At 41.2% G+C, this 16,979-nt stretch overlaps 1 protein-coding gene across 4 annotated transcripts in view; it reads right to left on the bottom strand.

Annotated features, from left to right (window-relative positions):
• Nucleotides 1-16,979, bottom strand: part of GDA (guanine deaminase) — a 462,724-nt gene that overhangs the window by 25,964 nt on the left and 419,781 nt on the right. For 2 of the 4 annotated variants that reach the window (XR_014502959.1, XM_083403474.1), the window contains exons 2-5: nt 6,119-6,207; nt 3,129-3,300; nt 1,973-2,060; nt 1,554-1,659 (exon numbers count right to left, since the gene is read on the bottom strand). Coding sequence is in view for 3 of the 4 variants with exons in the window: in XM_083403474.1 (XP_083259600.1) it covers nt 1,554-1,659; nt 1,973-2,060; nt 3,129-3,300; nt 6,119-6,207 (455 nt within the window). In the remaining variant the exon portion in view is untranslated. Of the gene's footprint in view, nt 1-1,553; nt 1,660-1,972; nt 2,061-3,128; nt 3,301-6,118; nt 6,208-8,307; nt 8,378-16,979 lie in introns of those variants that run through there. The other 2 variants (XM_083403476.1, XM_083403475.1) reach the window with 2 other exon arrangements.

Here is a 16,979-nt window from a genome sequence, read left to right as displayed (position 1 = left end):
GTATCACAAACCTAAATGAATTCTATTTTTATTGCCTTATTCTTAGATGGCAAAATCGATGTTTCATTTACAATAGTTCTGTCCACAAAAAAATTAAGCTCTAATTTAAGATCTGTTTTTCATTCATTTCTTTGATACTGTCTACCTCCCCTGCATCTCCTTTAAATAACATTTATTTTCTTTTAAAGTATGTAGAAAAAATGAGAATTTCCTTGAAGGTTTATGAAGACAGGTTAATTAACTAAATAAGCAACATTAGCAGCAGTTTTTCTTTGATACTGTGGGAGAGTCACACACAAGTACAGCACATGTTGTAGCAGCTGTAAGAAAGCAGGTTCCTTATCAGCCACATGTATATGGATGCCACTAAAAGTCATCCTAAATGTGGGCACTAGAAACATGCTCCTGCGCATGGCAGTTCCTGCACAGACATGAAGAAATTCCAAGGAGCCATTAGAGAAACGTCCCAATGTGGTGTACATTGGTATTGAGTCTCTCAGATGTACACATAAAACACATTGGCACTTTATTGCTAGGTTCAGTTAAGATGTTTAACAATATGCATATAAACTTTGGTTATTCAACACTTTTCGAATGAAGCTAAACATGATAGAGAAGTTCTGTCTGTGACCCCTAGGTGTCTGTGATTCCTGCATTGCAGAGGGCTGGACCAGATTGCCCTTGAGGGTACCTTCCAACTCTACAATCCTATGATTTTTTTTATCAGTTAGCATAATAATCTGCCTTTTTCCTTCTGGGCACAAGGGGCTGCGACAGGGGCAAGGAGGAATCCACTTGCACCTTAGATTTCAGCAACAATCAAACAAAAGTATGAACAATAAGACAGGTACCGCCATCAGGATTCCAATTTAAGGACACAACACAAAAGGGAAAGTATCTGAGAGGGTGAAGGAAAAAGGAAGAGGAGGAGGATGTGATGAAGAAACTCGAAAAGCAATATAAGAGGAACATTATTTTTTTTAGCTTAAAATCTGTAAAGACAGAAGTATAAATAATCCTCAAAATCTTTTAAACTATCCAAAATATATTGTTATGTATTTTATATATATATTTACCATTTTATGTTCCAAAAACATGACTTCAGTGACTCAAGATTTGCTAACAACGTTACATGCACAATACTTAGATATTTAATACTACCCCCCCTTTGTTTTCAACAGGCTTATTTTGATAACTCTCTTTGTAAACCGGATGCAAGCTAAATCCCTTCTCTTCTGATATATAGTAAGCTGTTAAAAACATGGAAGACAGAAATAGACACCTTATGCTTAAAAAAATTGCAAGTGCATTTAAAAATATGTTCAAGAAGAAATGTGTCTCTGTTGGTTTACTTCAAGGGTAAGCATTCTTAAGAATGTAACATGGTTATAAAAATAGCTGTAGCAGGATACTTAGATTCTGTGGTCATATTACAGCTCAATATTTATGTTTTAATCAAGTCTTCTATTTAACTTTTAGATTCTATGTTTTACCTATTTCATTACTTTTAGAAAAATACGCTACCTAATTTGTACATGAAGAAAGTATTTTACCTTTCCGTCTCCTTGATTGATTCAGTGGTGGTCTCCTTGTACTCTTCAAAACTCTCATTGATGTCCATGCAAACTTTACCCACAAATGCCCTCTGGCCAAATTTATCTGTAAAGAACAAAACTCAAAACAATGCTTTCAATTCACAGTTCTGGCAAGCCTTTCTTTTTAAAACCTACTAAGAAAGCTCTCCTTGTAAACCCAGGCTGTGAGCTCTGATCTCCACAGCTAACCTGCAACCTTTTTGCTGAAGAAAGATAAGACGTGATGTTTAGTCTCCATCGGGCTGCCTGCAAGCTTTTCTAGAGAAATGAGACCACCCATTGCGAGAGACGCTATATACAATCAGAGTGACACTTCATCAGAACCAGCAACCTAATTCTTATGTTATTTGAGTTGTGGAGAGCCATTATCATTTTACCTATAATATCAGCGAGAAGCAAAGAAGCATCTGTGTGAATTGTTCCAAAGTAGCAGGCTGTAGTTGTGCCATTCTTAAGCGTTCGCCTCTGTAAAAAAGAACTTTGTTTCAGTTATTTGCAGAAACAGTCCTGCAATGAATTCTAGACAAAATTGTTTCAGCTGCAAATTTCAGGAGTCACCATAGACTACACAGATTTTTGTAATGTGCAAAAAAGTGGCCAGAGGCAACAGAAAAAAAGAAAAGAAATGAGTTTATACATAATGGAAAAAATGTTTCTGTTATAGCATCTTCAACTCATTTTAAAAAGATTCCGTTTCTAACTTGCACGGTACATTTATAACATGTCACCCATGTTTCTAAATTTCTATTGTGCTTGTTTTCCTCCCCTTGCCTTTCTCCTCCCTAGTATTCTAATTCTTTAAAATATTTATTTAGTATTAAAAGGTGCAAGGTAATGTGCAAATTCCATTTCTTTTATCATTTCTCTATCTTAGCTTCTTCTTTTTTATCAGTCTGCTATTCCATTCTGTCTCCCCACTCCTTTTTTTACTGCATTTAAAACAGTGTATCATAACATACAACATCATGTTGACACTTATATCACTGAATTTCATTTAGGCTGCATACTGACCACCACAAACGGTTCCAACAATTGAGCCTTAGGTACTGCCTGATTAAGCATGCTTATTTCTGATAACATGTTCCACTGAAGATGGTAATATTCAAGCAACTTAACTAAGCTAAATTCTGCCAGAGAAAGTGTGCATGTGTGTATGCCCATGCACACACACAACTGCCCCTTGGGAGCCAGTCACCCACCTGGGAAAGGGTCGCAGCTCACAGACAGAGCTCATGCTTCGTGTGCAAATATTCCCAGGCTCAATCTCCAGGTAAGACTAGGAAAGGGTTGCATCTCAAACCCTGGAAAGCTGCTGGCTTACTAGTTATTCAAGTTGCTAATGTTTTGTTTATAAATTGTTTATAAGCAAATGTTTGTCACCTACTGTACTTCTTATTGTACATGTGTACATGTGGAACTCACAAGAGGATTAGAGAATCTAACGGGCCGCCTTTATTTCAGCATATCCACTTGAAATGCTCTTGCTTTACAAAGGCATAAACTATCCTAACCCTCAAGACAGAACATACTTACCACCACTCTAGTGTACACCTCTTCCACAAAATCATTGTCTTTGAATTTGGCTTCTGTTGGGTAGGTATATTCCTTCAACCACTGCAAAAGAGGCAGATCGATTCGTGTTCCGGCAAAAGAATACTGTGGAGCATGGATGTGTGCATCAACCAAACCTGGCATGAAGAATTCACTGAGGAGAAAATGCATGAAAAAATAAGAAGAAAAACAGGTTTTAAAATATTATTCCCATAAGTATCTTAAGCCCTGGGTCTTAATAATATGTTTGTGGAACAATCCTCAGCTTCAGCACATAGTAAAAAACAACAACACAGCACATAAATATCAAATGTCACTTTTGAACAAAAGAGTAATTTCCGTTTCACAAAGAACAATACAGACAAGTGTGGGGCTCTCAGTACATGGAGGGAGCGCCCACTGGTTGCCCTGCCATTTATTCACCTCAAGCAGAGCCTAAAAGCATCCAACCTGAACATGCACAGGCAATTGGGGACCCTGCATTTCTCCCTTCTCTCCTCATCAACACACTGATAACCCCACAAATGCCCTTCAAAGAGGGCTAATATTTGTTTGTTTGTAACATTTGATAGCTCATTCTTCAGTTACATTAGAATTTCATTTCAGTTAGAACCCTTCAGTTCCATTAGAGGAAGATGGCAGCTGTTATCACTAAGCACTAAATGCTGTTGACAGTTAAAAAGCACAGAAAAATATAAGGCCTTTGACCTAGTGAAAGAATCACATAACCCTTGTGTGGATTGTGTCCATGATCTGAACATTGCATTAGATAAGTGTTATACAATATTTGCGTTATGCTTATTGCTCCTATGAGTAATATAATACTGATTCGCCTCTCTCATGTCTACTCCTGCTGCATTCCACACTTCCTGTATTATTCTCAGCATTTCAGTCAATCATCACATGTAATTTATGAACATCCTGGCAAATACAGTGGTACCTCGGGTTAAGTACTTAATTCGTTCCGGAGGTCTGTTCTTAATCTGAAACTGTTCTTAACCTGAAGCACCACTTTAGCTAATGGGGCCTCCTGCCGCTGCCACACCGCCGGAGCACGATTTCTGTTCTCATCCTGAAGCAAAGTTCTTAACCTGAGGTACTATTTCCGGGTTAGCGGAGTCTGTAACCTGAAGCGTATGTAACCTGAAGTGTATGTAACCCGAGGTACCACTGTAGTCAATTCTTTTTCTGGTTGCATTAATTCTGAAGCAGCCCAATCATAAACCAGGCCTCCATTATACTGAACACTTTTAATAAGATTTGCTTTCCATGATACTAGTAAATCTTGACAATCTTAACATTCAAAGAAAGCAAACCTGAACAGGGTGGAAACCATGATTATACGGCATTCTAATTTTAATGAACTTTTTCCGAATTGTGTGTCAATGTGTTTATTCTCTCAGCTGGGTTTCAGAAGTGTGATCTGCACAAATGTTTCTTGCGTAACTGAAACATAGCCTCCTTTCTATTGCACAAGATGGTAAAACAAAGAGATATTCATGCTGCTCTGCCAATTTCCCTCTGCCCAAGTCACCCTACACTTATTAACTCAGCTAGAATCTGAAGTCAACCTGTTCTGGCAATGCTTTATAAATGCAAATCAATAAAGATGAAAAATAAAAATATTGCCATTTTAAAAGAACATTCTGTCTTCAGTACCAATTAACACCCCAAACCTAAATGCATTTACTTGAAAGTAAGGCTCACACCCTTCAGTTGTAGCTACTCACTTTGGAGCAGTACCCATAGACTGGCTCTCTCTCAGGTAAATGCTTTGCACATTTAACTGTCTTCTGTCAATGTAAGCAAAATTTGTCTACAATGCCTAATTACAAAGCTGCTTTGGATGGGACACTTTGGAACAGAGAAGCAGCTGGGAAAGTGTAAAGTTGGGTGTTTAACGTGTCTTTGGAACCATACAGGAGAAAAATGGTTGGGAGTACTGTTGCACCCATTTCCTCCAATGGGTATTCCATGTCACCATTTTCAACATGTAACAACATTCTTATTTAATGTTCATACTCAGCATTATACCCCTCCTGCAAGGGAAGAAGATTGGGCTGAACGTCAAGGCAAAATGTTGATATATGAAGGTCAAACTGTATACAAAAAACAGAATTTATCAATAACATCGAGCAGACGTTAAGGTGGGAGCCATAATATATGGTTTCCTTGGTTTTTAGAACATGAATAAATTTGTAATTGCTTTAATTTAAGCCAAAGGTCTCTCTAACTAGATTCTAACCCAACACCCTGTATTCCATATTGGCAAACCAGGAAGCCCACAGCCTGCTTCCTGCAACTGGTTTTCAGAGGCACATTTCTTCTGAAAACGGATATTCCACAGTGGACTATTTTGGAGGGGAACTTTCCTCCCTGTACTTGAGCTCATGTTTGTGCACACATTCCTGTTTAGCAAGTTGGAAGACAACTGGAGCATGACTTGTGAGTGGCAAGTCCCAGTTCAAATCTCAGCAGACCACGTACTTACCCTCAGCACCCCCACTTTCAAAAATATAGGGATACTATGTACAGTGGTACCTCAGGTTACATATGCTTCAGGTTACATACGCTTCAGGTTACAGACTCCGCTGACCCAGAAATAGTGCTTCAGGTTAAGAACTTTGCTTCAGGATGAGAACAGAAATCGTGCTCCGGCAGCACGGCAGCAGGAGGAAGCCCCATTAGCTAAAGTGGTGCTTCAGGTTAAGAACAGTTTCAGGTTAAGAACGGACCTCCGGAACGAATTAAGTACTTAACCTGAGGTACCACTGTAATATATAGATAGTTGTACTAATCTGGCTGCTAGAACTGTTGTGGGGACAACAGGAGAAAATGCAAAGCAGACCAAACACTCAGAAAAGGTATTTCATAAATACAATTCGTTATCATCATCATCAACAACAACATTATTGAAAATGATAAAGACAAAAATATCTGATGACAAAAGTAAAATAAAACATAATGCATACTTGTTACTGAGCTCTCGGATGTCAGATGCTTTGAATCCCCACTTCTTTGCCAGTTTCTCCTGCTCTTCGGCTGGTTCCAAAAATGCAATCTAAGGAAGTGAAAAGAGTATAAGGCATTCAAATGTTTGTTTTTGATATGATTCTGTGTGTTTCACGTTTCACGTTTAGTGTAGATTCACATGAAGGAAAATTAGTCAAGGCTAATTTTAAAGAATTTTAAGTTACTTCATATAAGGTATAATTCATATTAAAGGTTCCACTTTATTGCTCTTCCAATATAATTCCAAACTATATAACACTGGTGACTTTAGTGTGATCTCGTAATTCAAATGCTATTTCCTGTAACCTAAAGTATCCTTGTGCTGCTCCTGTTTTTCATCTGTATTACTAAGCAATGCAACTCTAATCATACCAGGGCAGAGGTGGGGGCTTAGAGGAGCAGCGGAGCAACCAGCACATCTGCAGCCCCATCACTTGCACCAACAAGGGTGGAAGGGGGTAGGAGATAAACTTGTATTTTTGCTACACTAAATATGTTGTGACTTAAGATCCAGCAGATCCTTTCCCAGCCCAGCTCCAGCCCTTCCAAATGCCTTCCAAATGCCTTGTAAAGGCAGTGGGAGTTTGCACCCAACCAGGGGTGCCAACTGGAATAATATATGGGGGGGCAGGTAAGCCCCACCCTGCAGAGTCCATCACAAGATGCAGCACACACACACCATCTGAATGGCAATGCCCATAAACCTTGGGGAGGTACAGCCCCCTCAAATATTTGGGGGGGGGGGACAAAGGGATCTCAGCTCCTAGGAGTTGGCTCCTATGCACCCACCACATTACTCACAGGTCCATAAAACAGCTCTGTGGCGCCAAAGTCCTCATCTGGATTCTTTGCAGGAAGCCATGAGCATGAAAGTGGTGTGAAGAGTGCTTTAAATGTATGGTGCATGTATGATCCCAGATAACAGAAAGTACGGTTTTTACCAGGAGGCTAGAAAAATAGTACACCTAGAGGCACTTAGCCCTAGGCTTCTCTCTTGTGGCGTTCCAGACACACTGGTGCTTTAAGGGGGAACTCTAAAAGGAAGACACTCAGAGATATACTCTTTGATAGGACTTCTGAATGAACAATATCAGAAAGAATAGCAGTTGTGTGAAGGAGCTTTAATACATATAATTATTAAATTTCTATAGTATAGAACTATATTAATAGAGAAGAGGGGGATTAAAATGCTTCAGTTAGGTCACATTAACTGAAGCATAATATCTTGAATAGCTGAAAGTAGAAGTCTAACTGCAGTGTTAAGCAGAAGTAACAGAATTAGTAAATATGTTCAGGATTGGTAACAAACGGATGTGGAGAAGGGCATTAGTGAACAAATGTCACAGCAAGAACAGCACACCTGTTTGGTTGTGCATCGGGGCATAACAAGATAGTGCCAAGATGGCACAAGCAGATCATGAACTCCTTATATGCCATAAGGTGGAGATCAGGTAGGACCCATCTGGGCAAGGAATTATGGGGGAAAGTCCAGCGTTAATCTTCAGGATACACAAACATACACTTGAAAAGGGATCATACCTCATCTAACTCCAACAATGCCTGGCTTTATAAGATTCTGTCCTACTAATTGGCCTGATCAACCAGTTCATGCTGCATTGGGGTAGTACAACTACTATTTGCTTAATGTGTCAGAGTGTTAGAGTAGGTGGTACGTTCTGAAGTATTGCTTTATTAGAATTGTATTAATCAATATAAGAGTGAATAAATATTTAAAAAAGCATGTTGTATCTATCTTCTCTTAAGTCCATACAAAGGAAACACTGGTGGTAACTGGGCACTGTATAACATTCCTTTTAGTACAATCAGACATTCCAACCATAACTATGAAACCTGATTGGCTAACAACAAGCACAAGCATGGGAGACTCAAATTAGTATTAGCAACCCCATCCAGAACAGGCAACTGTTGAGAATGCAACCTTAGTCCTATGCAGTGGACATTCGCTGCAAGATAAGAGGGTAGAATAACAAAGTAAAAAAAACAGAAACCAGCAGAAAAGGGCAATACCCACACGACTCAGAGAGTCAGAGGCAGCCAGTGGTGAGCTGCCCATACAGGCACACCCCTAACAAACTCCTAGCATTCTTCTTGCGTCACAATGCACAAATCACGCAGAACACTACAATACCTGCAATGCAACAGCCCTTTTGAGAAGTTGGAGACATCCGTTTGAGCTCCCAGGAGAAAATGGGAAATGCCTCCCACTCAGCTTCTGTATGCTAAGGAAGAAACTACAGTCATGGGGGGTGGGGGTGGGAGCGCCCAGAACTCACACCCATATACCACACACCACAGAGCCAGCCCCACAGCAGCAGTCAGTCATCATGCACATCACTGGAGATTAGTTTTTCCCTCTGCCTTCTTTTTTATGTTGAATAATTTTTTATTAATTTTTCATTAATAACAATCCAATATAAGCCACATTAATACAATACCAAATCATAATACAATTAAAAGAGACAATTATCCAGTTCCAAATTACGCAATTTGGGGTGACTTCCCGTGTTCTGATTATCAGGAGATGATGATGTTATTCCTTGGTCCTTCTCCAGTCCTCTTAATCTAAGTACAACAGTTCCAATCTTAATTCTTTATTTTAACAGCCACTGGTGTGACAACTCTCGTTCATGTTTAGCTATTCCATAGCCATTAATTTGCAAATGAAGTTTATATCCTGTAATTTTCTGTGTGAAATATTTGTTTGCATTCGTCCTTCGCTTCATGTTGTAATCAATCAATCATCTTCAGCATCCCGCCCCCTCTTTCAAGGGCTGAATTCTCAATTACGCCATGGCCTCACGCCATCTTGCCTTTTCAAACCGAAAGTGAACTGGCATCTGACCATGGCTCCAGGCAGACTTCCAGCATTTTCTTCTTTGATCCTTTCCAATCTGCTAACAAGCTGGTGTCTTGCCCAAACCATAATAAACCAAAGTTAGTGCCCTCTTTAGAAGGTAATGCCACCAATTCTCACAACATTTTCACACAGTCTATTCATTCAAATAATCCATTAAAAATTATGAAGTTCTTGTTAATTCCCTCTTCCATTCCATTAATAGTCGTAATCCATTGATAATTAGATTCCATTAGTAATTAATTCTTCTTCAGTGAAGGTGTACCGAATCATAAAACAGCAAATACAATGTAGAGAGAGAACAAAGGCTCCCCTTCACTTACATTCCAATCCAATTATGACAAAAATACTTTCCAGATCAAAACCGTGCCACTCAGTGGCTGATTCATTTAGCAGGTTATCTTGTCTCTTTCGTCTAAAACACGCCTGTTTCTTAAGTCCAAATTCAAACCCATCTTAAGATAACAGAAGGATCTCCACACACAGTTGAAGAGTTTCTGATACGTGCAGTGCTATGCACTCAGCGTCCCTGCCCCCTGCATTCCATCGGAATAAGAGGCAGATATCAGATGATCTGTGAGTGAGAGCTCACCCACCCACCCCCAACCCTGGAAGGGGCTTGCAAGGATAATTACTCTCAAATTATCCTTAATTAGCTGCACAGCCGGCATCCACTATTGTAGGAGCTGCTGTTCACCATGGCGGAAAACCCCGGAAGTCCGTTCCCTCTGCCTTCGACCCCAACCTTCAATTATAAATGCTAGTGGCACAGGAAGCATCATAAATGCTCAGCAGGAACCCTGGTCTGGAATAACAATATATGTTCCTGATCAATCTCAGGGAACAACCCTTCACTAGACAAGACGAAAGGCCCCAAATGTTGCCAGACCAAAACCAATGCGGAGGACAAGTGCAGGTGCTGAAAGCTTAGAGACCTTACAAAAATTGGCTTTTATGATATCGCTGCTGAAACAGACATACAGTGAAACGGAACAGGTGGGAGTGACTGCGGAATTTTAAGGGAGCGGCTTACAGTCGGGTATTGTCTTTTTTTCTTTTTCCCTTTTGAATTTTAAAGGTGCGGCTTATATTCAGGTGTGGCTTATATTCAGGCCAATATGGTACTGTCACAAAGTGTGCAAGGAGTCTGCATGGAGCAAGCAAGTCAACAGTCCCATGCAGGAACAGCCAGGAGCATCGTGGTCAGTGCTTGTGGTTAAGGAGTGGGCTTCCCTCAGGGCCTACAGAGATCCTTAACCTGGATCCTTAACCTGTAGGAAAGCGGACTATGGAGAGCATGGTGAGAGACAGAAAGCAATCAGCAATAGGCAGCAGCTGGCACCATATGGCTCTGGAGTCTAAGTAGGTGTTTGTGAGGAAATGAAAAAGAAGGGCTGATGAAATCTGAGTGTTGTGCCAGAGCTCTCCACTAGCACCACTGGTAAGGAGGGGGAGAGATACAGTGACTATGAGTGTACTCACATTCTTCCCCTGGAGGGCTACAGTGAAAGGCTCTGTGTATGGTGACAGTTTCTCCTGCTTACTGCATCTGGGCAGCGAACCTTGCAAGGCAAAAGTGTGCATGAGTGGCCAGCAGTTGCAATGGTTGGAGTGGATGATCTGGTTTTTGCTGATGGAGACATTAGCTGCAAGTGGGGATGGGTGCCTCCCTTTCATTTGGACGACATTGCTGTCTGCTGTGTGTGGAGAATCTGAGAGCAACACAGTTATGACAAGACACAGGAATCATACAGTGAGACGGTATCTGCTCAAGGTGCTCTGTCTTGGCACCCCCAGTTGCTGGAGTGGAGTCTATTGCTCGCTCCTTGTGCCCCTGTTCTCCAAGGCGCTCTTTCTCCATTGTATCCCATTGCCAGAGGTCCCCCTTATGAGCTCTAAGTGTTTGTGACAGGAGGCCTAAGAAATATAACCTTGACTTTTGCTCTGCCAGCATTGGGTTTACACTGTACAGTGGTGCCTCGCAAGACAAAATTAATTCATTCTGCAAGTTTTTTCGTCTTGTGAATTTTTCGTCTTGCAAAGCACAGTTTCCCATAGGAAATGCATTGACGGTTTCCCATAGGAATGCATTGACGGTTTTAAGAAAAAGGCGCAAGACGTTTTCGTCTTTCGAAGCAAGCTCATAGGGAAATTCGTCTTGCGAAGCAACTCAAAAAACAAAAAACTCTTTCGTCTTGTGAGTTTTTCGTTTTGCGAGGCATTCGTCTTGCGAGGTACCACTGTATTTGAGTGGAGGCGTGCTCTGCTTAAGTGCCAGGTAACACCAAATCCGTGGCTCTTGACCTGCGTCTCCTGTTTTAATTGCAGTGCTGCTTGAATAGGATTATTTTATTGTATATCTTAATCATGGAGTTTATATCTTAATTTATGGTGTGTTTTTAATTATTCTGTATTTTAACAATGTAATGCAATTGGTTTTTATATTCTGTAAACCACTGAGAATACATTTGAACATTAAGCAGAATATATATGTCGTTTCGAGCCTGACCTGGGGGTGGAGAGAGGCTGCGGTGTGCTCGCCCCGGGTGCGCTTTGCAACGTGAGTCGCAGCGGGCTGCCTCTGCACCCTGCGCCCCTGGGGGTGTGCCCCACTTGCCTGCCCTAGGCAGCATTAGCTTACACTCTGCCACTGCTGATGAGTCCTTCAAATATTTGTTGTTTTAAAAGGTAAAGGGACCCCTGACCATTAGGTCCAGTAGCGGCCGACTCTGGGGTTGCGGCGCTCATCTCGCTTTACTGGCCGAGGGAGCTGGCGTACAGTTTCCGGGTCATGTGGCCAGCAGGACTAAGCCACTTCTGGCGAACCAGAGAAGCATGGAAACACCGTTTACTTTCCCGCCGGAGCGGTACCTATTTATCTACTTGCACTTTGACATGCTTTTGAACTGCTAGGTGGGCAGGAGCTGGGACCGAGCAACGGGAGCTCACCCCGTCGCAGGGATTCAAACTGCCGACCTTCTGATCGGCAAGTCCTAGGCTCTGAGGTTTAACCCACAGCGCCACCCACGTCCCTAATCTGTATCTTACTTGCTTACAAATATATCAATTGAATCATATTATTTGAGATCCTACTGTCCAAGTGGAGGCCACACACATACACTTAAAAGTTTCAAAAATCTACCCTTCACCTTTTCCCCTCGGGAATATGGGTTGGTTTCTAAGCTATATGGAGAACTATAGCAAACAATGTTGGGTCCTTTATCTAGTTTAAAAATGATCTGGTAGGCAGGTTTAGGTTGACCAATATATGATAATTAATGTGACAATATCTGTATGTCTAAACCTGCTAAATCAGTTTCAGCATATATTAGGGAGAAAACAATTAAACTCGGGCATAGGTGGCATAACACACCTGCACAATCCTAACCCTAACACACTTGCACTTTGACGTGCTTTCGAACAGCTAGGTTAGCAGGAGCAGGGACCGAGCAACAGGAGCTCACCCCATCGTGAGGATTCGAACAGCCAACCTTCTGATCAGCAAGTCCTAGGCTCTGTGGTTTAACCCACAGCGCCACCCGCGTCCCATTTGTTGTTTTAGAGGGGGCTTTATTGTTCATATGTTGCTGTTGTTTAGTATGTATTGCATATTTGAGTTTGAGTGGGCTCTGGAAGTGCTTTGGCTATGAACAGCGAGCAAGAAATATTTTAAATAAATAAAATAAATGTTGCTGCTGTTGCTCCATCTCCAGGGGAAATTCCATTACACCCTAAAAGGCTTTCTGAGGTACTGAGTGGTAAAGGTAACGGTACCATTGATCATTAAGTCCAGTCACGGACGACTGTGGGGTTGCGGTGCTCATCTCACCTTTCAGGCCGAGGAAGCCGGCATTTGTCCACAGACAGATTTCCAGGTCATGTGGCCAGCAGGACTAAACAGCTTCTGGTGAACCAGAGCAGCGCACAGAAACGCCGTTTACCTTCCCACCGGAGTGGTACCTATTTATCTACTTGCACTTTGATGTGCTTTTGAACTGCTAGGTTGGCAAGAGCAGGGACTGAGCAACGGGAGCTCACCCCGTCGCGGGGATTTGAACCGCCAACCTTCTGATCAGCAAGCCCTAGGCTCTGTGGTTTAGACCACAGCGCCACCTGCTGATACTCAGTTGTAAATATTTGCTGCTGGAAATAATAAATGTAATCTGTAAAATTATCTAGTAACAGTTCATTCAAGGTAACAAACAACTCTATTATTATCATCATCATCATTATCATTATTATTATCATTATTGTCATGCTTTGGCATATTGCATGCACACTACACCATTATATAACAGATGCATATGCTTTATAACTCAGATCTTCTAATGAGCAATTAAAAAATGTCACAGAAATGCTGGAGTGAAGCTGGGAGGAGAATGACTAATACCACTTACTGAACACAAAGTAGAAAACGAGAATAAGTGAAGGAAAGACAAGCATGCTACACCAGATGGGAAATGTGGAAAGCGGGCTTGTTGTCATGGAAGAAGAGCTGCCTATACAGTATTCATAACAAGGCAACTTTAAATAGTTCCTTTCAGGAGTAGCAAAATGCATCATATAAATGTCACTTTAGGAAGAAAGAAAATATTTAAAAAGCAAAGAGGGAAGAACAGTTACTAAGAACCAGTTGTAAAAGGTTAGGCTATCATCTGGTTCAGATGTTCTGCTTCTTTCGTAGGCCACCCCAATCGGTCAACACTATTCCAGTGAGGAAGGGACACGGGTGGCGCTGTGGTCTGAGCCTCTTGGGCTTGCCGATTGGAAGGTAGGCAGTTCAAATCCCCACGACGGCGTGAGCTCCCATTGCTCAGTCCCTGCTCCTGCCAACTCAGCAGTTCGAAAGCATGTCAAAGTGCAAGTAGATAAATAGGTACCACTCCAGCGGTAAACTGTGTTTCCATGCGTTGCTCTGGTTGGCCAGAAGCGGCTTAGTCATGCTGGCCACATGACCCGGAAGCTGTACGCCAGCTCCCTCGGCCAATAAAGCGAGATGAACACTGCAACCCCAGAGTCGTCCATGACAGGACCTAATGGTCAGGGGTCCCTTTACCTTTACCTTTAAATCCAGTGAGGATGATGAAGCAGGGGTCAGTTCACACATGCATGTTCAATATTGTTTGATTGCCCTTTTTTTATTCACACATTTGTATCTCTGCCAAAGCATCTCCTTAGATCTGCCAATGGAGAGCACTAAAGTAAGTGATTTATTGTAAAATATTCTACCCGGTTGTACTTAGTACTTTATCAGGAGTCATCTGTACACAAAACATACCAGTTTAAAACCAGAGCAGCCATCAAAAGGCGTTCCATCACTTCTCAAAACTTTGCCAAGTCTCCAGGGGACCCTCACTGCTTATCAGCAAAGTTGGTAAGATAATGTTTGAAGTTAAACCATAATATTCAGCCCGTGTATTTGTCTATGTGTGCATTTGCATTTCTGCAGTTCTCTGAAATACTTGCTTGCTACTGATTAAAAGGCAGCCAAATGATCAGTAAGTTTACTGAGAATGATACAAGCTGTTCTTGTATTGTACAAAGATCACCATAAGAGCCGCCCAGGCGAAGCACAGTGAGTTCCTGCCAACTGAGTTCTACTCAGAGTAGATCCACTGGAATGAACGGGCCTAAGTTACACATGCCCATTCATTTCAATAGGCCTACTATTAGTTGAACCAGCATTGGATTCAATCCAATAGTGTGGGGTGGGGAATACAGATATATTTTATTTTTATTTTTATTTAGCTTTGATTGGGCATATTTTTATTTTTTCATTTTTCATTTTTTTCCACAATAATATTTATTATTTTCCATACATAAACATAACAGAAGAAAAAGTTAACAATAATAAAGGGAAAAGAATGAAACGGAAAAAAGAAAAAGAAAAAAGAACATAAAATACAAAAAATAAAAAACATAAAATTTTATGTTTTAGGAATACAGATATATTTTTATCCCTGAATACAACAAACCTGAGGGAGGAAGTTGGGCTTTTTGGCACTTTTATGCCTTCCAGGCCCCCCAAGGTCAGCTTTAGGTGCTTGCATTTCAATTCCTCCCTTCTACAGGCCACAATGATATACACATACACAAACATTTCCCATTTGGTGGGGCAAGAAATTGCAGCAATCGAAATAAAACAGCTGCTAGGAACTTAGTTTGTCATTCAACCCAGTACGTTTCTGAGCACAATTCAAAGTGTTGGTGTTGACCTTTAAAGTCCTAAACAGCCTCGGCCCAGTATACCTGTAGGAGTGTCTCCACCCCCATCATTCTGCCTGGACACTGAGATCCAGCACCGAGGGCCTTCTGGTGGTTCCCTCACTGTGAGAAGTGAGGTTACAGGGAACCAGGCAGAGGGCCTTCTCAGTAGTGGCGCCTGCCCTGTGGAACGCCCTCCCATCAGATGTCAAAAAGATAAACAACTATCTGATGTTTAGAATACATCTGAAGGCAGCTCTGTTTAGGGAAGTTTTTAATGACTGATGTTTTAATGCACAATTCAAAGTGCCGGTGTTGACCTTTAAAGCCCTACTGCGAGAAGTGAGGTTACAGGGAACCAGGCAGAGGGCCTTCTCGGTAGTGGCGCCCGCCCTGTGGAACACCCTCCCATCAGATGTCAAAGCAATAAACAACTACCTGACGTTCAGGTACAAATAATAAATTATTATTATTATTATTATTATTATTATTATTATTATTATTATTAAATGTACCATATTTTTCTGTGTATAAGACTAGGTTTCCCCCCCTAAAAATAATGTCCAATATTTGGGGGCATCTTGTACATGGATAGATCTTCCCCCATTTTCTTAAATTGGAGTCCCCTAAAATAGGGGGCATCTTATACGTGGGGACGTCTTATAGACGGGAAAATACAGTATTTTTTCATCTTTGTTGAAAGCCGCTCAGAGTCGCTGGGGAAACCCAGCTAGATGGGTGGGGTACAAATAATAAATTATTATTATTATCATTATTATAGCTAAAACAAGCCACATTTCATAAGTTAACACCACACCATGACTTGTCAGAAAATAAGCCATGGCTTAGTGCCACATGCAAATTAGACCAGAGCATGTAAAGCAAGCTTTGCAAAGCAATCTTTACAATTATATGAATTGTGGCAGAAATAGAATATGTGGTCATGTCGTAAGGAAGAAACGAACTGTATTAAATAACATGTACAGTCAGAGCTGCAAAAGTAGGTATCGTTGCTATGCCAAGCATCCATTTATTAGTCACTGCAATCATTTGAAACTGTATGGAAATGCACAATAATACACTCCATTAAGCTTTTAAAGGAATACTTATCCATGAACGTGGAACATATATTGATTATATCTCTTGTTAAATGAATATTAACTGGACAAGAGTTTGCTGGCTCTAAAAATATATAAGGCCAGATGGTCAAAGCAGCAGAACCCGGAAGCTTTGTGTGTCTAATGGTTGGGCAAAAATTGTTGTTGGAGGTTGGCCAATGAAAGAGGAAACATCTTAACAGTATTTAGAGAATCTGTGAAAAGGTATGCGTGAAATGGCTTTCTGCAGCATTTTATATATACAATAAAATAGCATTAAGCATAGAAGTCATGTACAGTGGTGCCTCTGGTTACGAACTTAATTTGTTCTGGAGGTCCGTTCTTAACCTGAAACTGTTCTTAACCTGAAGCACCACTTTAGCTAATGGGGTCTCCTGCTGCCGCTGCACCGCTACTGCACAATTTGTATTCTCATCCTGAAGCAAAGTTCTTAACCCGAAGTACTGTTTCTGGGTTAGCGGAGTCTGTAACCTGAAGCGTCTGTAACCCGAGGTACCACTGTACTACTTAGGATAGGACAATATGTCAAAGCAAGAGAGATGAGGACACAAATCCCCCCAAGAGAGACTGAAAAGGCTCCTTGAAACAATGTTTTTTGTAACCAAGATTCCAGGGGGTGGGGGG

The sequence above is a fragment of the Podarcis tiliguerta genome (genome assembly GCF_965153285.1).
Source record: "Podarcis tiliguerta genome assembly, chromosome: 11".
Lineage (NCBI taxonomy): Eukaryota > Metazoa > Chordata > Lepidosauria > Squamata > Lacertidae > Podarcis > Podarcis tiliguerta.
Note: the sequence above shows the minus strand (reverse complement) of the source record. Positions and strands in the feature narration are given on the sequence as shown.